This window comes from Rhinopithecus bieti, unplaced genomic scaffold (genome assembly GCF_001698545.2).
Source record: "Rhinopithecus bieti isolate Rb0 unplaced genomic scaffold, ASM169854v2 scaffold_51827, whole genome shotgun sequence".
Taxonomy (NCBI): Eukaryota; Metazoa; Chordata; class Mammalia; order Primates; family Cercopithecidae; genus Rhinopithecus; species Rhinopithecus bieti.
In genome coordinates this window covers 230379-254585 of record NW_016820189.1, presented here as the reverse complement: position 1 = coordinate 254585, position 24207 = coordinate 230379, and the positions used below count along the sequence as shown (strand labels likewise).

General features: G+C 47.5%; 1 protein-coding gene and 1 long non-coding RNA gene across 2 annotated transcripts in view; one reads left to right on the top strand and one right to left on the bottom strand.

Moving 5' to 3' along the window:
* Window positions 1-4256, top strand: part of LOC108520316 (uncharacterized) — a 9685-nt gene extending 5429 nt beyond the window's left edge. Inside the window, exon 2 of the long non-coding RNA XR_001882880.1 lies at window positions 4138-4256. This is a non-coding gene — a long non-coding RNA (uncharacterized LOC108520316). The remainder of the gene's footprint in view (window positions 1-4137) is intronic.
* Window positions 4257-9313: 5057 nt separating this feature from the next.
* Window positions 9314-24207, bottom strand: part of MYH3 (myosin heavy chain 3) — a 31127-nt gene continuing 16233 nt past the window's right edge. The window contains 27 exon segments of the mRNA XM_017859640.1: window positions 9314-9466; window positions 10377-10514; window positions 10622-10717; window positions 10894-10998; window positions 11090-11260; window positions 12414-12539; window positions 12616-12819; window positions 13257-13565; window positions 14381-14505; window positions 14804-14969; window positions 15628-15811; window positions 16155-16351; window positions 16523-16641; window positions 18642-18768; window positions 18876-19265; window positions 19700-19790; window positions 19871-20016; window positions 20124-20300; window positions 20386-20628; window positions 20825-21080; window positions 21162-21298; window positions 21391-21514; window positions 21899-22016; window positions 22099-22186; window positions 23057-23127; window positions 23234-23540; window positions 23638-23808. Of these exon segments, the coding sequence (XP_017715129.1) occupies window positions 9440-9466; window positions 10377-10514; window positions 10622-10717; window positions 10894-10998; window positions 11090-11260; window positions 12414-12539; window positions 12616-12819; window positions 13257-13565; window positions 14381-14505; window positions 14804-14969; window positions 15628-15811; window positions 16155-16351; window positions 16523-16641; window positions 18642-18768; window positions 18876-19265; window positions 19700-19790; window positions 19871-20016; window positions 20124-20300; window positions 20386-20628; window positions 20825-21080; window positions 21162-21298; window positions 21391-21514; window positions 21899-22016; window positions 22099-22186; window positions 23057-23127; window positions 23234-23540; window positions 23638-23808 (4413 nt within the window). The 3' untranslated portion in view covers window positions 9314-9439.

Here is a 24207-nt window from a genome sequence, read left to right as displayed (position 1 = left end):
TTTTTTTTTTTTTTTTTTTTTTTGAGGCGGAGTCTTGCTCTGTCGCCAGGCTGGAGTCCAGTGGTGCGATTTCGGCTCACTGCAAGCTCCGCCTCCCAGGTTCAAGTTCTCCTGCCTCAGCCTCCTGAGTAGCTGGGACTACAGGTTCGTACCACCACGCCCGGCTAATTTTTGTATTTTTAGTAGAGATGGGGTTTCATCATGTTGGTCAACATGGTCCCAATCTCTTGACCTCATGACCCGCCCACCTCGACCTCCCAAAGTGCTGGGATTACAGGCATGAGCCACCGACCCCTGCCAAGACTGGGTTTTAAAGTCTTAAAGCTATGGCAGGGTGTTGTGGCTCACTTTCCTTCTTTCATTCTCTCTCTCTTTCTCTCTCCTTCCTTCCCTCCCTCCCTCCTGCTTTTCTTCCTTTCTTCCTCCCTCCCTCCCTTCTTTTCTTTCTTCTTTCTTTCCTTTCTCAGACAGAGTCTCACACTGTCATCCAGGCTGGAGTGCAATGGCATGATCTTGGCTCACTGCAACCTTCGCCTTCAGGGTTTAAGTGATTCTCCTGCCTCAGCCTCCCGAGTAGCTGGGATTACAGGCATCCACCACCATGCCCAGCTGATTGTTGTATTTTTAGTAGAGTTGGGGTTTCACCAGGCTGGTCTCGAACTCCTGACCTCAGGTGATCCACCCACCTCGTCCTCCCAAAGTGCTGGGATTACAGGTGTGAGCCACCGTGCCTGGCCTCCCGGCCACTTTTGACATGACAGCCCCAGGAGTAGCATCACCGGCCACCACATATCCAATCCGAGGGAGAGGAAGGAGGAAAGGACTTCTCCATGTGGATGTCTTCACCCAGCCTCGAGACTGTGACTTTCTGGAAACTTTTATAACAAGTGCTGTCTGTGCCAACAGCTTAGCACTTGGTGATACTGTTAGTTAATTCCCAGAATCTTAGACACTAGGGTGGCGAATAGGATTTTATGAGTGCCTGAGTGCCAGAATAGATTAGCAAGAGAAAACAAACAAACAAACAAAAAAACAGAATGGAGAGATTTCACTCTTGGACATGGAGTTTTGAGAAATCCTCCAGGGTCTGGTTCTCAAAGGGTGGTCCCTGGACCAGCAGCATCGGTATCATCGGGGAACTTGCTAGAACTGTAAAACCCTGAGCCCCACTCCAGACCTGAGAATCAGAACCTGGAAGGTGGGGTCTGGTGAGGTGAGTTTCAGCCAACATGCCCTGCAGAGTATTCCGAGGCATGTTCAAATTTGAGAATCACTGATTTTGTGCCATGCTTCTCAAACCCCGCTGTGCCTGCGGGTCACCCAGGGATCTCGTTAGAATGCAGATTCTGATCCAGTGGCCTAGGAAGGGGTCTGAGACTCTGCAGTTCTGACAAGCTGCCAGATGACACAATACTGCTGGTCTTTGGAAAACTTTGTGTAGCAGGGATCTAGGTCTGCATTTCCCAGACAAGCTTTGCAATGAAAGTCACCTGGGTGCTTATTAACTATGCAGGTTACCAAGTCTCTCCTCTGGAAATTCCTGTTTTGTGGATCTGGCTTCGGGCCCAGGAATCCACTTTTTAAAACAACTGCTCTAAAAGTTTACCTTTAGGCTGGTCATTAGAATCACCAGGGAGAGGCAGGCGGATCACGAGGTCAGGAGATTGAGACCATCCTGGCTAACACAGTGAAACCCCGTCTCTGCTAAAATACAAAATTAGCCAGGTGTGGTGGCGGGCGCCTGTAGTCCCAGCTACTCGGGAGGCTGAGGCAGGAGAATGGCGTGAACCCGGGAGGCGGAGCTTGCAGTGAGCCGAGATAGCGCCTCTGCACTCTAGCCTGGGCGACAGAGCGAGACTCTGTCTCAAAAAAGAAAAAAAAAGAAAAAATTAAAAAAAAAATGCAGATTCCCAAGCTCCAACCCAACCTACTAAATCAGAATCTCTAACAGTGCAGCCCTAAATTCTGAATATTTTTTTAAAAAGTAAACCAGGCAGCCAGGCATGGTGGCTCATGCCTATAATCCCAGCACTTTGGGAGGCCAAAGCAAGTGGATCACAAGGTCAGGAGTTGAGACCAGCCTGGCTAATATGGTGAAACCCCATCTCTACTAAAATACAAAATTAGCCAGGTGTGGTGGCGGGCGCCTGTAGTCCCAGCTACTTAGGAGGCTGAGGCAGGAGAATCGCTTGAACCCCGGAGGTGGAGGTTGCAGTGAGCCGAGATTACGCCACTGCACTCCAGCCTGGGCAACAGGATGAGACTCCATCTCAAAGAAAAAAAACGTAAACCAGGCAATGCTGATGCCCAGCTAGGTTTAGAAACCCTTAAAGTAGTTCAGACCTCTCCTTTTTCAAGTGAGTAGCCAGAAACCTGGAAACTGAGATGACAAAGATTATGAAAGAAACTGGAAGGAGTTAAGACTGAAACCCAGATTTTCTCATTCCTACTTGAGTGTTCTTCCAATGACTGTGTGTGTGTGGCTTTGAAAATACAAAGCATTGGGAATAGGAACTGTGATAAAAACAAAGGTAAGTAAGATAGCGTAAGTCGTGACTGCTACTTAGGGAGAGTAGAGGGAGTTTTAAAATGCCCCTAAAAGGTGCACAAAGGATAGGGGCGTAACCACTGTGGGTGGGGAGGACCAAGACAGCCTGAGGTGTGTTAAGATTTCGAGGGGAGGTGGCTGGGCGGGAGTAGCGAAGGGGAGCCATGTCTGCTGGCACAGGTGGAAGGCCAGGTTGAGCATCCATCTGAGGAGGCTGGGCGTGGTGGCTCACGCCTGTAATCCCAGCACTTTGGGAGGCTGAGGCGGGCAGATCACAAGGTCAGGAGTTGAGACCAGCCTGTCTAATATGGTGAAACCCTGTCTCTACTAAAAATACGAAAATTAGCTGGGTGTGGTGGTGGGCACCTACTGTAGTCCCAGCTACTTGGGAGGCTGAGGCAGGAGAATCGCTTGAACCCGGGAGGCAGAGGTTGCAGTGAGTGGAGATAGCGCCACTGCACTGCACTCCAGCGGAGCGAGACTCTGTCTCAAAAAAAAAAAAAAAAGCCAATATCCATCTGAGGCAAGTGTACCAAACTGTTGGTGGGCCGGGTGGGGGCACTGACAGTGTTTGGGGAGAACAATGACCGGTCAGAGTTGTGTTTCAAATAGGCTTGATTAAGGATGACTAAGCAGTATTAACTAACTTGAATGGACTCAGCTGTGACATTGTCTGTCTTGAACACTACACACTTTGGGGCCAAATGGCTGCTGAACCATGTGTACCCCAGCTCACCAGATCTTCATATCACCAGCCTTTACAAGCCAAAAAGTGGTTTCCATTGAGCCATGACATGCAGGAAGAGACTGCCCAAAACTGCTTCTTCCTTTTTCTGTAACACTTAATATTCACACTGTCTTTTTAACTCAGCAACACAGGATGATTTAAACTATAGACCTAGTATTAATATTTCCTTACAGAGGTGGCAAGAACCACCAAAACAAACAAAGAAGCTCGTGTTCATCTCCACCCCCGTATTTCAGACAGTGACGCGAAGGCAGTGGATTCTCAGCATTACAAGGCAAGACAGAACTTGAAGAAGAGGCTGGGAGGAAACCGAGGTTGAATGAACACTGACTCTGTGCTCAGCCCTGAGCTGGCAAGCAGTGGAAATGCCCCTGGGCTGTGAGCCAGGAATTCAAATCCCAGCTTGTAGAGCTATTCTGGGGGTGAGAAGTTTGGGGTCCCTCATTGCTGCACCCATTCCAGGTTTGGGGCTGGTGCTGCCCTTCTGACCCCTCCCTAAGGTGGGCACAGGAGAAGGAGCAGGGAGAAGAAACAGGTGGCCAGAAGACACCCCGTTGAGGGCTCCCTCTGCTTGCAACAGGACCTGCTGAGGTTGCCATTGAAGTGCCGGTCTTCCCAGAGAAAATAACCCCTCATTCTCAAAGGATAAGAGTGAGCCCCACGGGGCTGCGTGCTCTTGGCCATGGGAGATCAACTGTGGCCACATCCAGTGTCATCAGTGTGTGTTTATGGATCACTCACTACATGCAAGACCGGGACACAGCCGGGATTTACTGTGGGACTGAAAGCAAGTCACTTAAAAAGGTAAAAATTCATGTCCTTTTAATCTGCTTTTCAACAGGGAACATCACGTCTGAAAGCTCATGGCCTCTGCCTGCCTCGTGGGACAGTGCTGGAAATTATATTCATGTTTGGATAGCATTCCCTGAGAGTGCTGGAAATTACACTCGTGTTTAGATAGAATTCTCTGCGAGTGGCTGCTGTTGTCCTTCCGTCGTCAGCACAGACAGGTGCTGGGGTACCCACCTTGGGGTGGGGTGGCAAGAGAAAGCCAGCTTATATCCACCTCGTTGTCTTCCTTCCTTCCTGACTTGACTTTCTCCTCTGTAGCCTTCTCAGGAGGGGATGTGGTTGAGAGAAGAATGTGTACTTTACCCCTCACCAGTCCAGAGACGGTCACATAGCCCAAACCTCTCCCCTTCCCAGAAACCTGCAAGTCCCCCTCGGTGCACCCGTGTGATGAGAGGCAGGCTCCGATAGCCACTAGGGCCACTAGGGAAGCAGAAAAGCAAGACATTGGATGATTCTAGCTGGAGATAATGAATTGAAAAGCTAGTCTTTGTTTCTGGAAATGATACCATGAGGCCCTCAAGATAAACATGCACCTGTCTTTCAGGTCTCAACACCTGTTGCTCTTGGGACAGAGACCCCAGGCCCAAAATAGGCACAGCTGCTATGGATGATCTTCTCACCCTTCTGGAGCCGAGGCTGGGTCATGTTTGGAAATACATCTCCCTCCATCCCCTCCTCCCATCCTCATTCGGAGCCTTAGGGCTTTAAGAGCTCTTTCCTCGTTCCCTCTCCCCAGTCTTTCTTGGGTATCTCAGCTTCTCCCATCCCCTGTTCCTGGGCATGTCACAGGCAGTTGGTAAATGACAGATGAATGAATACATGTATAAGGAAACACAGATTTGAAATTTCTAGCAGTAAAGTTTGGAGCAGGAAGCTCTGGCTGGCCCTGGGCTTTTTGCTAATGGTGTCCTGGCTTTGCCCGGCAGCATCCCTCCCCGCCAGGCCTTTGCCAGGACGCTCGATCCTCTCTTCAGGCTTCTGAGCAGTGTACATTGCAAACAGCCACCCCCACTCCCCAGGCCAAGAAAACCAAGTTCATGGCCAAGATTTCTCACAGATTTGTCAAGAATCACTTCTGCCTTATTATACTCTCTTTATTACCAAAATGTGGAGGCAGAAAGTCAACAGAGAAAGAGTTTGTTTTCCCCAAGGCCACACAGATTGCCCCAACACTTGGCTTTTCCTGCTAGGCACTCAATCCAAAAGATGGGCTTTCTTTGGTTCTCTGACTATAAAAGCGTGCCACTCTGTCACCGTCCTCTATCATGCAGGACCCCTATGGGCTTGGTTTGGTTTTGTTCTTGCATCACTATTATTTGGGAAGTTTTATTTCCTTTACCTTCCTTGAGGTGTGAGGCTTTACCTTACCTTGTCTCCATTATCCCTGAGTCACTGAGGAGTCCTATGTCAATGACATCTCTCCCTATGCTTTACCTAAGCTGCCCCTTCTCTCAGCAAGCTCTCTCCAGGCTTCCCCATGAAGGCCATCTAAGGATGTCTATCATCCCCCTCCTAAATCTCCCCAGGACTTTGAACAAGGACCATGTCCCGTTTAACGTCACCCGAAGAAGACTCATCAAAGCCCAGGAGTTGGGAGTTCTTGCTCCTCACTACCTTGGCAAGCATGAAACATCTTAGATAAAAACAATCTGTGCCATCCCCTGGCTCCAGATAGCCTGCAGTTGGGGTATGAGCACCTCCAGAATGTCTTGGCATGGCTGAGGGTAACCGGATCGCCGCTCAGATCCAGCAAGCAGCCTCAGAACCTCCCAGCCGCTGTTGTTTTTAGCACTGGGATTATTGATAGGGGTGTAAATAGACATCTGTGTTCTGAGTGGCTCGCTCACCCCACATTCCTAGGCACACTTATTTTATTAAAGCTCTCAGCTGTCGGGTGATCCAGGCGTGGAGAAATGAAAGGCCGCCCTCACCAGCTGGTGGCGGGCTGCAAACTGCAACTAGTTTTCCCCCATAAGGACATGTTACTGCTATTAGAAACTGTGTCCCTCACATGTCCTTAAGAAGGGGGCCATCTGCCAACCATAAATCAAGACTTCAGCTGTTCCAAATAAAGAAAGAGTCTACCCTCCTTGCTGGCGGTCCTTTTATAGTTGACAGATTTTTTTTTTTTTAATCTTGTGCTTGGCCGTGTATTTCTTGTGTAATTAAAAAATTATAAAAGTAATAAAAAATACAAATCCACTGCTAAGAGATTTAAGACTCAATAAAAAATTCAGAAAGCCAGAGGTTTCCAGATAGTATGAGGATTACAGGGAGAAGGTTAATACATTCCATACCCCAACACCAGAAAGAAAGAATAAAAGACAAAAAGCAAGCTGTTTATGAAAGGGAAAAGTAATTAGAAATGGCCCTTAATGGCTGCATGCGGTGGCTCATACCTGTAATCCCAGCACCTGGGGAGGCCGAGGCGGGTGGATCACCTGAGGTCAGAAGTTCGAGACCATTCTGGCCAACATGGCAAAACCCCGTCTCTACTAAAAATACAAAAAAATTAGCCGGACCTGGTGGCGTGTGCCTGTGGTCCCTGCTACCCTGGAGGCTGAGGCATGAGAATTGCTTGAAACCGGGCAGCGGAAGTTGCAGCGAGCCGAGATCGGGCCACAGAACTCAAGCCTGGGTGACAGAGCGAGACTCCTTCTCAATGAAAATAAAAAATATGATAAGAAATGGCCCTTCATTTGGAGAGGCTCATCCAAAAAAGTGAGACTCAAGGCGCCCTTCATTCCTTTGCCACCCTGCCCTGGAGCCCATGTACAAAAGAGCCGGTGGATATTGCAAATGAGCTAAAGTCACCTAAGTTCCTACTGAATGGCTGAAGGTCTTGTCTTGAGGCTCCCTGAGGATAGGGTGGACTGAGATGGTGAACAAGAGGAGGGTTATAGAGAAACACCTGGCGGACGCTAACAGAAACAGTCCATCATCAAAAAGAAAACACGAAGTAGGCTTTGGGTTCTAGCAGCCCAGTTTCAACACAGCTGTGCCCCGTGCTCCAGCTCTTTGAGGGATTTCACCTGTCTATGTGGCCAGCTGCTCTGATAAAAGGTTAGTACCTTGTAGGGTAAAGGAGTCTTAGGATCCAGAGAGAATCCCAGCTCTGCCATTTTGACCTCAAACAAATCACTCAGTGGTTCGTGTCTTCATCTGTAACGCAGGGTTGATAAGGTCCATCTCCTCATGGCTGAGTCTGTGTGCTGAGGGCACGGGGGAGTGCATGCCAAGTGCACACGGATAGAGCTCAGTCAGTAAATAGTGGTTGATCTCATCCTCCTCCTCTCCGTGGTGGGAGGAGACCCTCCCCGGCTCGTGCGGCACAGCGGTTCCTGATTTGGAATGGAATTGCTGCTTTCGTTTTTCTCTTCTTAGTAACACAGCTTACATTTTCTATAGTCGTGGGCATCCTTTTTTGATGGAATAAATGACCACTGGTGACTTTGGTCATAATATTCACTCTTAGAAAAGGAATCTTTTCATTTATATCCTTCACAAAATCAAAGCCTAGTAGAGATCGTCATACGTCGCTTCCAGCACCAAACTCCACACCTTCTCCTTTGTGGGAAATGTCACACTTTGCCAATAAGTGGACACAAGGAGTCCCCCAGTCCCACATATTTTCAAGTTCAGAGGTACCCCGGTTCTGCATAAAATGCATCAGAGGCCTCTTTTATTAATTCTTTAAGTCTTAAATTCTGTAAAATAAGTTTACTTCAAAGATCTGTTGCTTACTCTTCCTTTCTGGTGTGTACGTATTTTACCACTTTTTTTTTTTTTTTTTTGACAGAGTCTCACTCTGTCACCAGGCTGGAGTGCAGTGGCGTGATCTCAGTTCACTGCAACCTCCGCCTCCCAGGTTCAAGTGATTCTCCTGCCTCAGCCTCCCAAGTAGCGGGGACTACAGGTGAGCACCACCATGCCTAATTTTTGTATTATTGGTAGAAACGGGGTTTCACCATGTTGGCCAGGATGGTCTCGATCTCTTGATCTTGTGATCCGCCCACCTCAGCCTCCCAAAGTGCTGGGATTATAGGCGTGAGCCATCATGTCTGACCTTTACCATGTATTTTTAAAATATAAGGACTATCTTAGAAAGCATAATCACAATATCACATTATACCTTAAAATGAACAATAATCTCATATCACCAACAATATCCAGTCAATATTCAAATTTACCAGTTGGACTGTGTGTGTATATGTGTCTGTGTGTATTTTTTAACAGCGTGTTTGTACAAAGCAGTATCCTAACAAGGTCCACACAGTGCAATTGGTGGATAGGCCCACTAAGTGTCTTTTAATCTACAGGTCCCCCTTCTATTTGTTTTATATTTTTTTCTTTGCAATTTATTTATTGAAAAAGCTAAATGATTTGTTGAGTTCCCCCACATCTGGAGAGAACACTCCTTGGCCTTTCATTCTCACTTGAGTCAAATTAGGTCCCCTAATCTTCTGGAATCAGACAAAGAAGGGAACTTGGCAACTATTGCTAATAAATTTAATGATGACAATAAACAAAGGATCCCAGGCTAGAAGATGCTCTTTCTATTAGCAAGTCAACCAGATGGTTATCTGACTTCCTACCTTCCTTCCCACTTAAGGTAAAGACAAGATTATCTCGGGTAAGGGGTGGGATTTTCTGTTGTGCAGCTTTGAAATAGTGCACATTGAGCTAAGATAACAGTAGTAGATTTAGACTGAGACCTTGAAGGGGTCAGCCTCTTTTTTATTCATTTGTGTATTCCTGATAGCACGGTGCTTGCATGAACAACAAATATTTACTAGATTTCAGATGTGTTTCCCCAACAGAATGTAAAGAAGGGGAATGTGGGCCTTTGCTTTATAACCCTATTCAACTTGAGACAAGGGCTTTTCATGAGCCTACCTTTGTGTTCCCTTCATGTCATATTAAGAGATGACTCTTTTGAAAAGCTGTCCCTCCCACTCTCCCCCAAAGCAAAGGTTAATCCAGAAGGTTTTTTTTTTTTTTTTCCTTTTGATTTAAGCCAAAAGCCATCTCTCCCTCCACATGCACACACCAGTTGAATTTACCGAACCATCTGCTTACAAGGATTTCACCTCTGACCATACAAACCATCAAACTAGGAACCATTTCTGCATGGGAAAGAGGAAAACAAATATGGTGAAACAGCCCCAGATTGAAATAAAGCAAAGTTTATTGCATGTGAAAAGGAGTCACATGGACATTAAGTATCAATGGTCAGGAACCAAGAAAATATACATTTTGCATATCTTCTGTCCTGCTCCGGAACGGCTGGCTCACTCTTCACTCTCGTGGACCACCATCTGGGAAGAAAGTAGGCACCTGGAGTTAAGTCGGGTGGCAGAGACACATTCCCACCCCACCACTTCGCCGGCTGGCGTCAGAGAATTGCTTGCCTAGTTCAATGGGACACAGGATATTTTTTGGACCTTGGGAAAATGCACGATTGCATACATGAAGTCACCCCATAGCCTGAGAAACCGGCCCTCCGAAAGAGCAAGCCCCGAACGCTGGACAGCCAGCGACCTACTGTCTGATGCCGTGTGTTCAGCGGACTCTGGAGGAGCCTCCTGCAGCAGCCTTTTATTACCAGCAGGGGGCGCGTGAGAGAGCTCAGTGGGACCCGCTCACTCCTTTTCAGGAAGGCAGTTTGTTTTGTTCGGATACATGTGCAGAACGTGCAGGTTTGTTACACAGGTATACATGTGCCATGGTGGTTTGCTGCACCTATCAACCTGTCATCTAGGTTTTAAGCCCCACATGCATTAGCTGTTTGTCCTAATGCTCTCCCTCCTCTTGCTGCCCCCACCCCCGACAGGCTCTGGTGTGTGATGTTCCCCTCCCTGTGTCCATGTGTTCTCATTGTTCAGCTGCCAGTTATAAGTGAGAACATGTGGTGTTTGTTTTTCTGTCCTTATGATAGTTTGCTGAGAATGATGGCTTCTAGCTTCATCCATTTCCCTGCAAAGGATGTGATCTCATTCTTTTTTATGGCTGCATAGTATTCCATGGTGTACATGTGCAGGATGGCGGTTTTTGCTGTGACTCATAGACCTGGATTCTAGCGAGGGTCCAGTCAGCTAAGTGACTTTAAGCACTTTATCTTCCTGAGCTTGAGACTCCTCACCTCTAAAGTAAAGGGTTCTCTGAGGTTCCTTCCAGCTCAGAAGCTTCTACAGTCCCTGGGGGGCTCCTCCCAGGTTAGCGACTCACCCTGCTGGAGGTGAAGTCTCGAGTCTTAGCGCGGAGCTTGTTGACTTGAGATTCTGCGATATCCGCACGTTCCTCAGCCTCCTCCAGCTCATGCTGAGCCTTTCGGAATTTGGTGAGATGAGCATTGGCTTGTTCATCCTAAAACCAAAGAGCCAAGGCAGGTTAGATCATCACACATCCCTCTCAGAACTCACCACGGGAAACAGCCCAGTCTGCGTGCCGCAGTCAGCACCTATCTCACTTACAGCCTCCTCTGCCTGCCTCTTGTAGGACTTGACTTTCACTTGTAGTTTATCCACCAGATCCTGCAATCTCAGCACATTCTTCCTGTCCTCTTCACTCTAAGAATGAGAAAGTGGGAATGTCCCTGGAGAGGAGGCAGCAGATTTGCACACGGCATGAGCAGCTTTCTAGGCTAAAGTGTTTCTTTCCGTAGTTGGGTGGAGACTCTGGAGTGGCATTTGCATGTCACAGAGGACACAGAGGACACAGAGGATGGCGTTTGCTTTCCACTTACCTGGTACGTCAGCTCCTTGACCCTCCGCTCATACTTCCTCAGGCCCTTAACAGACTCTGTGTTCTTTTTCTGCTCCCCCTCAAGCTCAAACTCCAGCTCTCGGATCTGGGGGAGAGGGTGGGGATATTAGTCAGGGGCTGGAGCATGATCGGGAGGTTAAAGAGCTCGGTGCAGGCGGGGTTCCTCCTGCACACACCCTGGTCTCCAGTTTCTGGATCTGCTTCTTCCCGCCTTTCAGGGCCAGCTGCTCAGCCTCATCCAGACGGTGCTGCAGGTCTTTCACCGTCTGTTCCAGGTTCTTCTTCATTCGCTCAAGGTGGGCGCTGGTGTCCTGTTCCTTCTTTAGCTCCTCAGCCATCATGGCGGCCTAAAAAGCACGTGGGACTCACCAGGATGCAGAGGAAGCTCCAGTGCCTGAGAACTGTCAAACCCTGGACCTCAGAGGACCAGAGACCATGCTAAAGAAAAAGGACAGGCCAGGCGTGGTGGCTCATGCCTGTAATCCCAGCACTTTGGGAGGCTGAGGCAGGTGGATCACCTGAGGTCAGGAGTTCAAGACCAGCCTGCTCAACATGGTGAACCCCCATCTCTACTAAAAATACAAAAAATTAGCTGGGCGTGGTGGCGGGTGCCCGTAATCCCAGTTACTCAGGAGGCTAAGGCAGGAGAGTTGCTTGAACCCAGGAAGAGGAGGTTGCAGTGAGCCGAGATCTCGCCATTGCACTCCAGCCTGGTCAATAAGAGTGAAACTCCGTCTCGGTGGTGGGTGGAGGGTGGGGGAAGAAAGAAAGAAAAAGGATAATAGGTGAGACTGTGATGAAGCACACTCTGCCACCCTGGAAGAGGGCCAGAGCTACATCCAGTAGATAAAATAACCTAAGCAATGAGGCAATGAGAACTTCAGGGACAGGCTGGGAAAAAGTTTCTTCCCTTTCTTAAGCTGGCCTCCTTTGAAACCCTCCCCTGTCCCAGGGAAATTTTTTTTTTCATTATCACCAATATATATTTTCAAAGGAGCTTGAGCCTTAGTCTGATTTCATACCCAGCCTCACAGTTTTGGGAATAGTGAGATTAAGGGAAGGCCTCTGGAGAATGAAAGCTATACAGGAACAGCAAAATCGTTTCAAGGTAAAGTTCTCCCGCCGGGCAGCAGGTGGCGCCATGAGCGCTGTGGGCCGCCAGGAGAAAGCCGCGGAGACCCAGGAAGGCAGAAATGTGTGGGATATTGACACCTCAGGTTCTTGTTTTCATATTTGGAATAAGTCAGATGTTGAAGGAAAGACGTGCACACCTCTCCACAGGCAGACCTACTAGGATATAATCCCTTCCTGCCTTTCTTTCTTATGCCCTTCTTCTAAAGTGCAGGAGGGAACAGGAGAGTTTGAGCGGAGATGGGAGCGATTGGGGAGCAGAATGTGCACCAGGTGTGTCTGGAGGAGATCGCACCTGTCTAACTATGAGAGGGCTTTAACGCAATGCAATCCTGGCAGCCCGAGGGCAACGGGAAGGAGATGCCTTACGTCCGTGATGGCCTTCTTGGCCTTCTCCTCAGCGTTCCTTGCATCCCTGCTGGCATCTTCTACCTCACTCTGGAGCTGCATGAGGTCTGTCTCCAGCTTCTTCTTGGTGTGGATGAGGCTGGTGTTCTACGGCAAGAGGAGGGCTGTTACCCAGGTGCGTCTGAGGCTGGAACCTGGCCTGTCTTCCTCTCCCTCCCCTCACCTGGGTGTGCAGCAGCTGCACCCTCTCATTGGAGTCCAGGAGCTCCTGTTCCGCCAGTTTCCGGGCCCTCTCCGTCTGCTCCAGAGTGGCCCGCAGCTCCTCCACCTCGGCCTGCAGCAGGTTGGCTCTGCGCTCCACGATCGCCAGCTGCTCCTTCAGGTCTTCCTGGCCCCGGAGGGCATCATCCAGGTGGAGCTGCGTATCCTAGCCAGAGAAAAGGAACATTCTATTTGAAGTTGAGGTGTTAGGACCACGAGCCTCATCTACATCTCTAAGTTGTTGTTGTTTTCGTTTTTGTTTTGAGACAGGGTCTTGTTCTGTCACCCAAGCTGGTGTGCAGTGGTGTGATCTCAACTTACTGTAACCTCTGCCTCCTGGGCTCAAGCAATCCTCCCACCTCAGCCTCCCAAATAGCTGAGACCATAGGCTGTGCCACCATGCCTAGCTAATTTTTAAATTTTTTGTAGAGATGAGGTTTCGCTATATTGCCCAGGCTGGTCTCGAACTCCTGAGCCCAAGTGAGCCTCTTGCCTCAGTCTCCCAGAACACTGGGACTACAGGCGTGCACCACTGTGCCCAGCCCCTACATTTCTGAGTATGTGAGGACGGGAGAGGCTTTTCCCCGAGGGGTTCTCTCAAACCTTCAGCTGTCCCTGGACACTCCTGAGGTGTTTGAGGGTCTCTGCCGCCTGGCGGTTGGCGTGGCTCAGCTGGATCTCGATTTCATTCAGGTCCCCCTCCATCTTCTTCTTGAGCCGGATGGCTTCATTCCTGCTCCGCACCTCAGCGTCCAGGGCACTCTGCATGGTTTCCACCGTTCTCTGGTAGTTTCTCTTCAGCTGCTCAATCTCTTCATCCTTCTCGGCGATCTTTCTATCAATTTCTGATTTCACTTGTGTCAGTTCAAGCTGGATTCGGAGGATCTTGGCTTCTTCATGCTCAAGAGCAGCCTTTAAGAAACAAAAACAAATCGAATAGTGTCCATGATGGTATGAAGCCAGCTGCACTGCCCTGCAAGGTAACAAAGCTTCAGGGGAATAGCCCTAAATCTAATCCTACAATATTCACAACTCACTTTTTAAACGTCCCAAATTTGGCCGGGAGCGGTGGCTCACGCCTGTAATCCCAGCACTTTGGCAGGCCAAGGCAGGCGGATCACCTGAGGTCAGGAGTTCGAGACCAGCCTGACCAACATAGTGAAACCCTGTCTCTATTAAAAATACAAAAATTAGCTGGGCATGGTGGTCCCTGCGTGTAATCCCAGCTACTTGGGAGGCTGAGGCAGGAGAATCACTTGAACCTGGGAGGTGGAGGTTGCAGTAAGCCAAGATAGCACCATTGCACTCCAGCCTGGGCAACAAGAGCGAAACTCCATCTCAAAAAAAAAAAAAGTCCCAAATTTATCTTCAGTGCAGAAATAAAACTATGTTTCATTGCTTCTTGGTTTTCATTATACTATCAACCAATAATAATGTTTAAATCATCATATTTCTTAGGAGCGTAAAGCCCTTTGTAGATATTTTAATTCATCTAATATTTTGTAAAATCTTGTCTTTAGGCCTATTTTAATATGACAGTCTACTCCAATAAATTTAAGATAATTCTCATTCAGCCTCACAGTTATGCTGTGTGACAGGAAAGGAGCAGGCATTAGGACTGTGATTTGACAAAGGCAAAAATGAAGACACAGTGTGGAGTGGCTAGACTCCCCGAACGGGGCTCACCATGACTGTGTCTGCACCTGCGCCTGCCTCCCAGCGCTCACCTCTGCCTCCTCGAGAGCCAGCTGGATATCAGCCTTTTCCAGCTCAATCTGCTTTCTTGATTTCTCCAGTTCATGGATGGTTTTACCATTTTCAGCAATTTGTTCTGTGAGATCCGCTATCTCCTCTGTAAAGAAGTAAGTTTCAATTGCATATGAGCGCCTCTGCATGTGTTTCCAGACATGCAGAGCGTTGACTCGGTGCTTTTTACCTGGTTTATTATAATCCTAAGCCTTCCTGTTTCCCAGAGATAAGATATTGTGTAGAGAGAGGCTAAAAGTAACCCGTCAGATGGTGAACACTTTCTGTGTGTGCATTAACACACACGTGTGTAGGAAACTGAATGATGAAGCTGCACACACCAGTCTGCTCTCAAGCAATACAGCATGAGAGGAGGAAGTTTCAGAGGATTTCCAGTGACTTACGCTCTAAGTTCTTATTTTCCCGTTTCACAGTTTCAAGTTGATCTAAGGCTTCCTCGTAGGCATTTTTCAGTTTGAAGAGCTCAGTGCTCAAGGAGCGGGACTCCTTCAGGGATGCTTCCAGCTCTGCTTGGCTCTCCTCACACTTTGTCTTCCACTCTGCCAACACCTGGAACACCGGGACAGAAGGTCTCTGCGTTTCTGACCTCTTCTCTAGGTTTCTAACTAAATACTAAATAACTAAATTAAATGCAGAGTTAGAGCTACCCTTGGCATCACTTACCTGGCTCCTTGTTATTGATTTTTGGGCTAATCAAGATTTTGTTCCATAAATGTACTCAAGGTAATGAGTCAGGAACAACTGCCATCTTGAAAAAGCAAATAGATCCTTCGAGAAGGAGTTAGCTGGGCATAATTGCCCTTTTCCTAACACAAAAATGGCCCCGTGCTTCTGAATATTTCATTAAAGCATTGGTTTCAGTCAGCTTTATCTGCCATCTTGAAAGAAGGGCTTCCAGAAAGTCTCCCAATGGGACCTCAGCTTAGACAGACCAGCAGTACGGAAAGGAAAAATGCTTAGGGCTGCACGGACATTGTAGAAACTGGTTTGTTTCCATGGACAACATTTGAAAGGGACCTCTACCCCCAGCCCATTCCCATTCGGTTTTGCAGATGAGGAAACTACAGCCGGGGGAAGTTCAGGGACTTGCCCAAGGCCACACTGCTGGTGAGGGCAGAGTCAGGTCTGGGATGCATTCTCCTCCTTCCACAGCTACTAGAAATCCCCTGCATCATGGCATTCACCCAGCACAGAGCGGACCCCACACCTTGTCAAAGTTCCTCTGCTTCTTGTCCAGAGCGGCGGCCAGGGAATTGGCTCTTTCAACATCAACCATCAGATCCTCCACCTCTCCTTGCAGCCTCTGCTTGGTCTTCTCCAGTGAAGCACATTTAGCATTCACTGCCTCAACCTGTTCCTCAGAATCTTGAAGGCGCTGAGCAAGTTTTTTCCTTAAAGAATATGAAAGAGAAGCAACTGATATTTAAGTTTCCATCCACTTGAACATCACTATTCATCACGTTGGAATCACTAATCTATGTGATTCAGACACGCATGTGTTTCTACACGCCCAGGAGAATTTCCTGTCTACTTAAAATCTGGGATTAATAACTTGCCTTGTGTCTAACCAAGATCAAAGTTGTTTGTTTTAATAAAACGTGCTAACGCCAGGTCCCTCTAATGGCCCAGCACCGCATTTAAAGACACATGAGATGGGGAAACGTCTAGTAATAAAAATAAATTCATCGAATTCATTCCCAAGTAGTTCTTCTAAAAGCAAACAGAGCTGCGCACTTGGCCTCCTCCAGCTCCTCTGTGCGCTGAATGGCGTCCGTCTCGTATTTGGTCCTCCACTGAGCAACCTCACTGTTGGCCTTGGACAGCGCCCTCTGCAGTTCAGCTTTGCCTTCCTGCTCCTCCTCATACTGTTCCCGCAGCAGGTCGCAGTCGTGGCGGGAGGACTGCAGGGCGTGCGCCAGGGCGTTCTTGGCCTGCAGAAGTTAAAAAAGAGTAGAGCACCTGATACATTCAGTGCCAAGTGCATGATGCAATCCAAGTGTGTCCCTTCTGTCACCACCTACTGAATGAAGTTGCCTATTATTTTTCCTCCCGCAGGTGATATTTAAAAATCTGAGCAAAGAAGCTTCCCTTCAATGATGTACCTTGTTCTCTTCCTCCAGCTGCCTCTTGAGCTCTTCTATTTGCTGGGTAAATGCTTGCTTGCTCCTGGAAAGCTGGGATACTATGCTTTCCTTTTCTTCCAGCTGACGACTCAGCTCACCTGTGTCCAGAAGGAAACACTTTCATTTCATTCATTCACTCATTCACTCATCAAGTTTCTATTACGTGTAAGGCACTGTGCTAAGATCTGGGGAGAGAGAAAAGGATAAGGTATAGTTTCTTCTTGAGGGAGAAGGTATACTGTTTATGAAAAGGAAACTGACAGCAGAACTGATTAAGATATTGTTGTAAACTACTGGAAGGTGGGACTGATGTCCGTCCAAAAAAAAAATCCATTGAGAAGAACTGTAAATGTAAATATTACCAGGAGCACCTAATAACTCACATCAGACCTTTCCAGTGGCAGGTGTTTCCAGCTGTTTGTTGATTTGTTATCAACAAATACATAGAGAAATACTTAGAGCTTTATATCTATGGTTAGACTCTTGAGTGAATGGGGTAAGTTCAAGTTTATATGCTTACAAAGAGGTAAGAGAAAAACATGGAATGGGGCTTTATGATTTCAGAGGTGAATCCTCCAACATGACTGTAAAAGTGGCTACTATAGGCCGGGCGCAGTGGCTCACACCTGTAATCCCAGCACTTTGGGAGGCCGAGGCAGGTGGATCACGAGGTCAGGAGGTCGAGACCAGCCTGGCCAACACAGTGAAACCCCGTCTCTACTAAAAATATAAAAATTAGCCGTGTGTGGTGGCATGTGTCTGTAGTCCCAGCTACTCAGGAGGCTGAGGCAGGAGAATCACTTGAACCTGGGAGGCCAAGTTTGCAGTGAGCTGAGACATGCCATTGCACTCCAGTCTGGGTGACAGAGTGAGACTCCATCCCAAAAAAAAAAAAAAAAAAGTGGCTACCAAACTTCTTTTCTTCATTGTCTTGGCTGTGACTGCCAGCCAAGGATGGAGTCACCTGTGAGGATGCACCAGGGCTGGGTGGAGCCACATTTTCTAGGCAAAAACCCCAAATAAACTTCCCTTACTTTTTGTTTTTTGAGACAGAGTTTCACTCTTGTTGCCCAGGCAGGAGTGCAGTGGTACAGTCTCGGCTCACTGCAACCTCCGCCTCCTAGGTTCAAGCGATTCTCCTGCCTCGGCCTCCCAAGTAGCTGGGATTACAGGTGCCCACCACTATGCCTTGCTAATTTTTGTATTTTTCTTTCTTTCTTTTTTTTTTTTTTTGAGACAGAGTCTCGCTCTGTTGCCCAGGCTGGAGTGCAGTGGTGCGATCTCGGCTCACTGCAAGCTCTGCCTCCCGGGTTCACGCCATTCTCCCACCTCAGCCTCCCGAGTAGCTGGGACTACAGGCGCACACCACCACGCCCGGCTAATTTTTTGTATCTTTAGTAGAGATGGGGTTTCACCGTGTTAGTCAGGATGGTCTCGATCTCCTGGCCTCTTGATCCGCCTGCCTCGGCCTCCCAAAGTGCTGGGATTACAGGTGTGAGCCACTGCATCTGGCAATTTTTGTATTTTTAGTAGAAACGGGGTTTAACCACGTCAGCCAGGCTGGTCTCGAACTCCTGACGTCAGGTGATCTGCCCGGCTTGGCCTCCCAAAGTGCTGGGTTGACAGGCGTGAGCCACCACACCTGGCCTCCCTTACATTTTTATTATACACCAGGACCTTTAAACAGTGGCCATGTTTCTCCCTTTATTCTCAAAAACTTGGATGCAGACAACGAATATTGGAGTTAAGGTGCGGAAAGAAGTAGCAAGACCCCGGCTCTTAGTTTCTAGTCTCATTTCTGCCCATCAGAGTCTGTTTGATGCAAGTTTATATTAATTTTGAAAGAGTTTGAATGAGATGATATTTTGAGCCCCTTCTCTTTCTGGTCTACTCCTCTTTCTCTCTTGTTCTTACTCAACTCTTCATGTTCTCTCCCTTCAGGCTATTTCAAATGACTCTTTCTGAGTTATTTCAATTTCTTCTCTCCTGAAAAGATTCTTCCCTAGAGATTCTCCCCCCAACACACCCTACCCTTGGTTTTGGCCAGCTGTGCCCACTGGGTGCCAGGAGGTTTTGGCCCCACCAGTTTTCTGCTCACCAGCCTCGGTCTGCAAACGAGACTTCTGTGTGGTCAGCTCACTCAGGCTCCTCTGAATTTCCTCATTCTTGCCCCTGGCCTCACTTAACTGATCCTCCAGCATTCGGCAGATTTTTTCCAGATTTGCCTGAAGGATTCAGAAAGGGGAGCAAAGTCAGTCGGCAAAGTCAGGTTTGAATGACCACGGAGTCTCTCTGATGGAAAGCCTTGAGCCGCCCCCACCCCTCACAGCACCTTAGATTTGGACACACTCTCCATGCTGCTGGAGAGGTCATCAATCTCCAGCTTGAACTCGCTCTTCTCCTTCTCCAGCTTCTGCTTCACCCGCTGCAGGTTGTCAATCTGCTCCCCGAGCTCTGCCACACTATCCGCATGCTTCTTCCTCAGCGTGGCCACCATGGCTTCGTGCTGCAGGGTGGCCTCCTCTAGGTCCCTGCGCAGCTTCAGGAACTCTGCCTCCCGCTTCTTATTGAGCTCTATCTGCGTGGAGGTGACGCCTCCCGCCTCCTCCAGCCGCTCGCTCAGCTCCTCCAGCTCCCGGGCATAGTCGCTGCGCTGTTTCTCTGTCTTCGCGCGGGTCGCCCTCTCTGCCTCTATCTCCTCTTCCAGCTCCTCAATTCGAGCCTGTAGAGGGCAGCAGTTCACCCCGTGGGCAGTCGGTTCCCCACGGAGACTCTGATTGTCAAAAACAGGCTGGTTTCCCTTCCCATTAGACAAACTGAGTCTTATACTCCCCCCCACAATGAATATCGCAAATTTCCTTTCACATGAATTTTTTCTACCTGAACGTGGTAATTACTCCTGCAGTGACCAAACCTGAACATTTTCCACTCAACTAAATGTTAACTTTTAGTTGTTAACTTAAATACTTTAATTATGGATTTTGTCAGATGTTATGGGAAACGGTTCATCATGGCCAGGCCAGCCTAGCAGAAAGGGAGCCGTGAGGCAGGTGGCCCCACAGTCTTGCCCACTTGCTCTGAATGACTTATAGCAGACAGCACCCAGCTCACTGGAAGTGGCCTCCCATGGAAGAGAGAAATGCAGAGGGCTCCTACCTGCAACTCTTTGATTTTCTTCTGAAACTGGAGGCCCAGTGTCTGCTCATCTTCCACTTTGCTTTGAAGTTGACAATATTCAAAATCTTTCCTGTGAAGAGAAATGGAGAATGCATGAAGATAAAATACACAGTAACTTGCAAAATGGAAGCCAGTGGTTGAGGGGCATACTTCTTGAGCCTTTCGTCCAGCTGTTGCTTGTCATTCTCCAGATCTAATATGGACTCTTGGGCAAGCTTCAAGTCTCCTTCCAATTTCCTTTTGTTCCTTTCCAGGTCTACGCGGAGCTTCTTTTCTTGTTCTAGGGAACTTTCCAGCTGAAAAAGGCACCATTTCCTTTTGGAACAAATGCTTTGCAAGAGGACCCTTGAGGGCTCTTCCAACCCTAGAGTTCTAGGTGTCCTGATGAGCATTATTTACTTACGTCTTCCACTTGCTGTTCCAGTTTGCTCTTGGTTTTGTTCAAAGAATTGACTTTGTCTTCTTCAGCTTGGAGGTCATCCAAAGCCTGCTGGTGGGCCTCTTGGAGGGCCTTCTTCTCCCTGGTTAACTTTGCAATTGTTTCATCTAATCCGGAGAGTTCCTCAGTAAGGTTTTTAACCTAAGAAGAATCCACAGGCAATTATAAGCTTAGAGTTTAGTTTGCAATGACTATATCAAGCTAGACACACCTAAAAAAAGAATACCTTGTTCTCTGTGGCATGTTTCTCCTTCTCAACCTTGGCCAGGGTCAACTCAAGGTCATCAATGTCTTTCTTGAGTTCTGAACATTCATCCTCCAGTTTCCTCTTCTTGGCTGTCAGCTCAGCATTGATCTCTTCCTCATCCTCAGCTCTCTCTGTCACCTCTTTGATCTTGGCCTCGAGCTGGAATTTGGCTTTGATCAGCTGATCGCATCTTTCCTCGGCATCCAACAAATTTTCACTTTCCTTAAAAAAGAAAGAATAATAATTTCCTTTAATGATATAAGGTTTGCAACATTCCAGTATTTTGCTATATATGAAGTTCTTTATGAAACATTTCAACTAAAAGCAAAAAACCCCACCAATAACCCAATTTTCTAAATAAATAATCAAATCTAGAAGAGTTAAAAAAAAAAAAAAAAAAAGGTTGCTAAACACATACAGCTTGGACTTGGAGCTGCAGGTCATTCTTCTCTTGGACCAGAGTTACCAGTTTTTCCTCTAGTTCCTTCCTTTTTGCCTCCGACTTGGCGAGTTCATCCTTGGTTTTCTGGAATTCTTCCTTCATGGTGGCCATCTCTTTCTCGGTCTCCGCACTCTTGAGGAGGGGCTTAATCTTGAAGAATAGTTTCATCCAGGGCCAGTGCTTGACGTTCATGAATGAGCGAATGTTGTACTGGATGCAGAAGATGGACTCCCTAAAAACAAGACATTGCTTATTTCTGAGAGAGACTCCCTTTCCCCAAAGAGCTCATATTTGAACAAAGACCCTGCTGGACCTCCTCTGCACCATCTTCTGGAATTCCACACGCATAAGGAACCCTCTGCACACAGCCTGTGTCCGGGTGATCAGTTTGGCCAGGCGGTCATCCCTCATCTCTTCCAGGGTTCCCAGCAAGCCAGCCTTAAAGAACACCTTATGGGGCAGAAGGTGACACAAGTCAGTTTCCTGGAGAAGCTGTGTCAAGAGGACAAAAAGGCCAGCATCTGTCAGGACTGATGCATTACCTTGGTATGTCCAAATTTGTACTGAGTGTGGTCAATATCAATGGATGCCAGAAGCTTTTCACAGGCTTTCTTGCTGTCAATGAATTGTCCCTCAGGGATTGCGCTGGCATTGAGCACTCGGTATCTGCATTGTAGACATGGAAATCATCACAGACTGTTGGCAAAGACACAAACCTTAGAGAACATGCAGTTCAGGCCTCTCTTCCTATAGGCAGAAGGCCAAGGTCCCTGGAGATGAAGAAACTAGCTCGGAGTCACATTGCTCAACAGCAGTCTAGAATCTAGATCTCTTGACTCTTCGGCCGGAGCTTTTCCTGCCATTTTGTATATCAGATAAATTCCAGAGAAAACCATGGAACAAACAAATATATATGACTCGGTCAAATGGTAGGTTGTTCAGTTTGCATGGAGGTCCATAACTGCTCTTTTCATACCAATCTTTCTCCCTCTCAAATTCCAGTATTCATACATCTCATCCCCAAGCATGTAGAACATGTTTATTATAGACCTTTGTTTAAAATCCCCATAGAGAATCCTGTTTGGGAATCCTTTTCTGCAGATGCGGATACCCTCCAGGACACCATTACACCGCAGCTGGTGCAGGACAAGGCTGTGTTCCATAGCCCCTGGGAACAGAAGCGACATATCAGCCTGACATAGAATTTCTTAAAAACTGAGCACCACCTAGCAAGCCAGCAGGTGTCTCACCTGGAGTTTTAGTTTCATTGGGAATTATACAACGCACAAAGTGAGGGTGAGTAGTTCTTAAATTTGACATCAGCTTATTCAGGTTTTCCTAAAAGAAGAAGAAAATAAAAAGACATTTGCCAGCCTACTGTAGGTTTTTATGAAGACAGAGATCCATTGTAATGAAAATAATATCTATGTTTAAAATTTATCATAAGTTCTAAAGGATAGTGAAATGATTTAACTCTGTCTTTTTTTTTTTTTTTTTAGATGGAGTCTTGCCCTGTTGCCCAGGCTGGAGTGCAGGGGCTTGATCTTGGTGCACTGCAACCTCTACCTCTCAGGTTCAAGCAATTTTCCTGCCTCAGCCTCCTCAGTAACTGGGACTACAGGCACATGCCACCACGCCCAGCTGATTTTTTGTATTTTTAATGAAGACGGGGGTTTCACCATGTTAGCCAGGATGGTCTCGATCTCCTGACCTCGTGATCTGCCCGCCTCAGCCTCTGAAAGTGCTGGGATTACAGGCGTGAGCCACTACGCCCGGCCTAACTCAGTCTTTTAACGGTCCTATGGCTGGAGGTGGAGGCTAGTAACTGATACAATTGTCTTTTGTCTCCCAGTGAGCCAGAGGCTCGCCAAGTACAAAATGCTTTCTGAAATCAACTCAGGGGATGAATCCACTGGAAGCGTGAGATCTATTGCTGGTTTCCTTTAGGAAAATTGGAGAGTTTGTGCTGGAAACTCAGACCAGCCAACTCAGCTATCTTTGGTATAAGATAATAGTGATATTGTCATCCCACACTGGTTAGACCATATTTATTATATTTCATCGTCTGTCACTTCACCTCAGTAAGTGACAGTAATCAGATTAAGACAACACTACTACTCTCGAACAAACCAAGTTTAGAATCTCAACATTGCTCATTTTGATATGACTTAAACCAATCATAAGCAAATAAACTTGTATTTTTCTTACCCTGAAAAGGGCAGAGACAGTTTGGAACGAAGAACCCTTCTTCTTGGCCACTTTCTTCTTTCCACTGTCAGCTGAAAGCAATAAAGGAGGGCACGTGTTACAGGTGCATCTAAAAGGTTTTTTGTTACTGCGGAACAAATGGAGGGAGATCACATGAACACATAGCACTCCTGTTACCATCCGCTGTGGCAAACGTGGCATAGAGGTGTGCCAGGAGCCTGTTGGAGGACTTCTGGTACAGCCCGACCACGGTCTCATTCAGAGGGTCCTTGTTCTTCTCCAGCCAGCCTGAGACGCTGTAGTCCACGGTGCCCGCATAGTGGATCAATGAGAAGTGGGCCTCGGCCCTGCCTTTGACCACCTTGGGCTTCTGGAAGTTGTTGGACTTTCCAAGATGCTGGTCATACAGCTTGTTCTTGAAGGAGGTGTCTGTTGCCTTGGGGAACATGCACTCCTCTTCCAGGATGGAGAAGATGCCCATAGGCTGGATTGAAGGCAAAGTGCAGAGGGGTAAATGTGAGCTGCCGTAACGAGCAGAAGAGTCTGTGAGAAGAGCTGATGGTGGGGATGGTACTGGATACCTTCTCGATGAGCTCGATGCAGGCAGCCAGGTCCATCCCGAAGTCGATGAACGTCCACTCGATGCCTTCCTTCTTGTACTCCTCCTGCTCCAGCACGAACATGTGGTGGTTGAAAAACTGTTGCAGTTTCTCATTGGTGAAGTTGATGCACAGCTGCTCCAGGCTGTTATACTAACAACAAAATATAACGTTCACGTGAAAAGTTAAACTTCTTTCAAAATCAAAGACCGTCAACATTCCTCCTCATTGCCCCAGGTTCTTGTCAAACGCATTAATATTTTCAGATACAGTCACAGTCTTCAAGGCCTGCCTCATCTCCTCCTTGGAGTCTTCTGTAAACTTCCAGTTAGAAGGTATTTCTCCCTCTCCTGAGTTCCCAAGGTCTGGGCATCTCTTATGTACTTTATTTTGTAGTTACTCTTCCATGTGCCATATAGATTTCTATTTCTTCTCTACTAGACTACAAGCTCATCTATTTTTTTCACCTGCATGTCCTGTACCTGGGAAACACTAAATATACACTTTGATGAGTGACTATGCACTTTTTTTTTTTTTTTTTTTTTTTTTTTT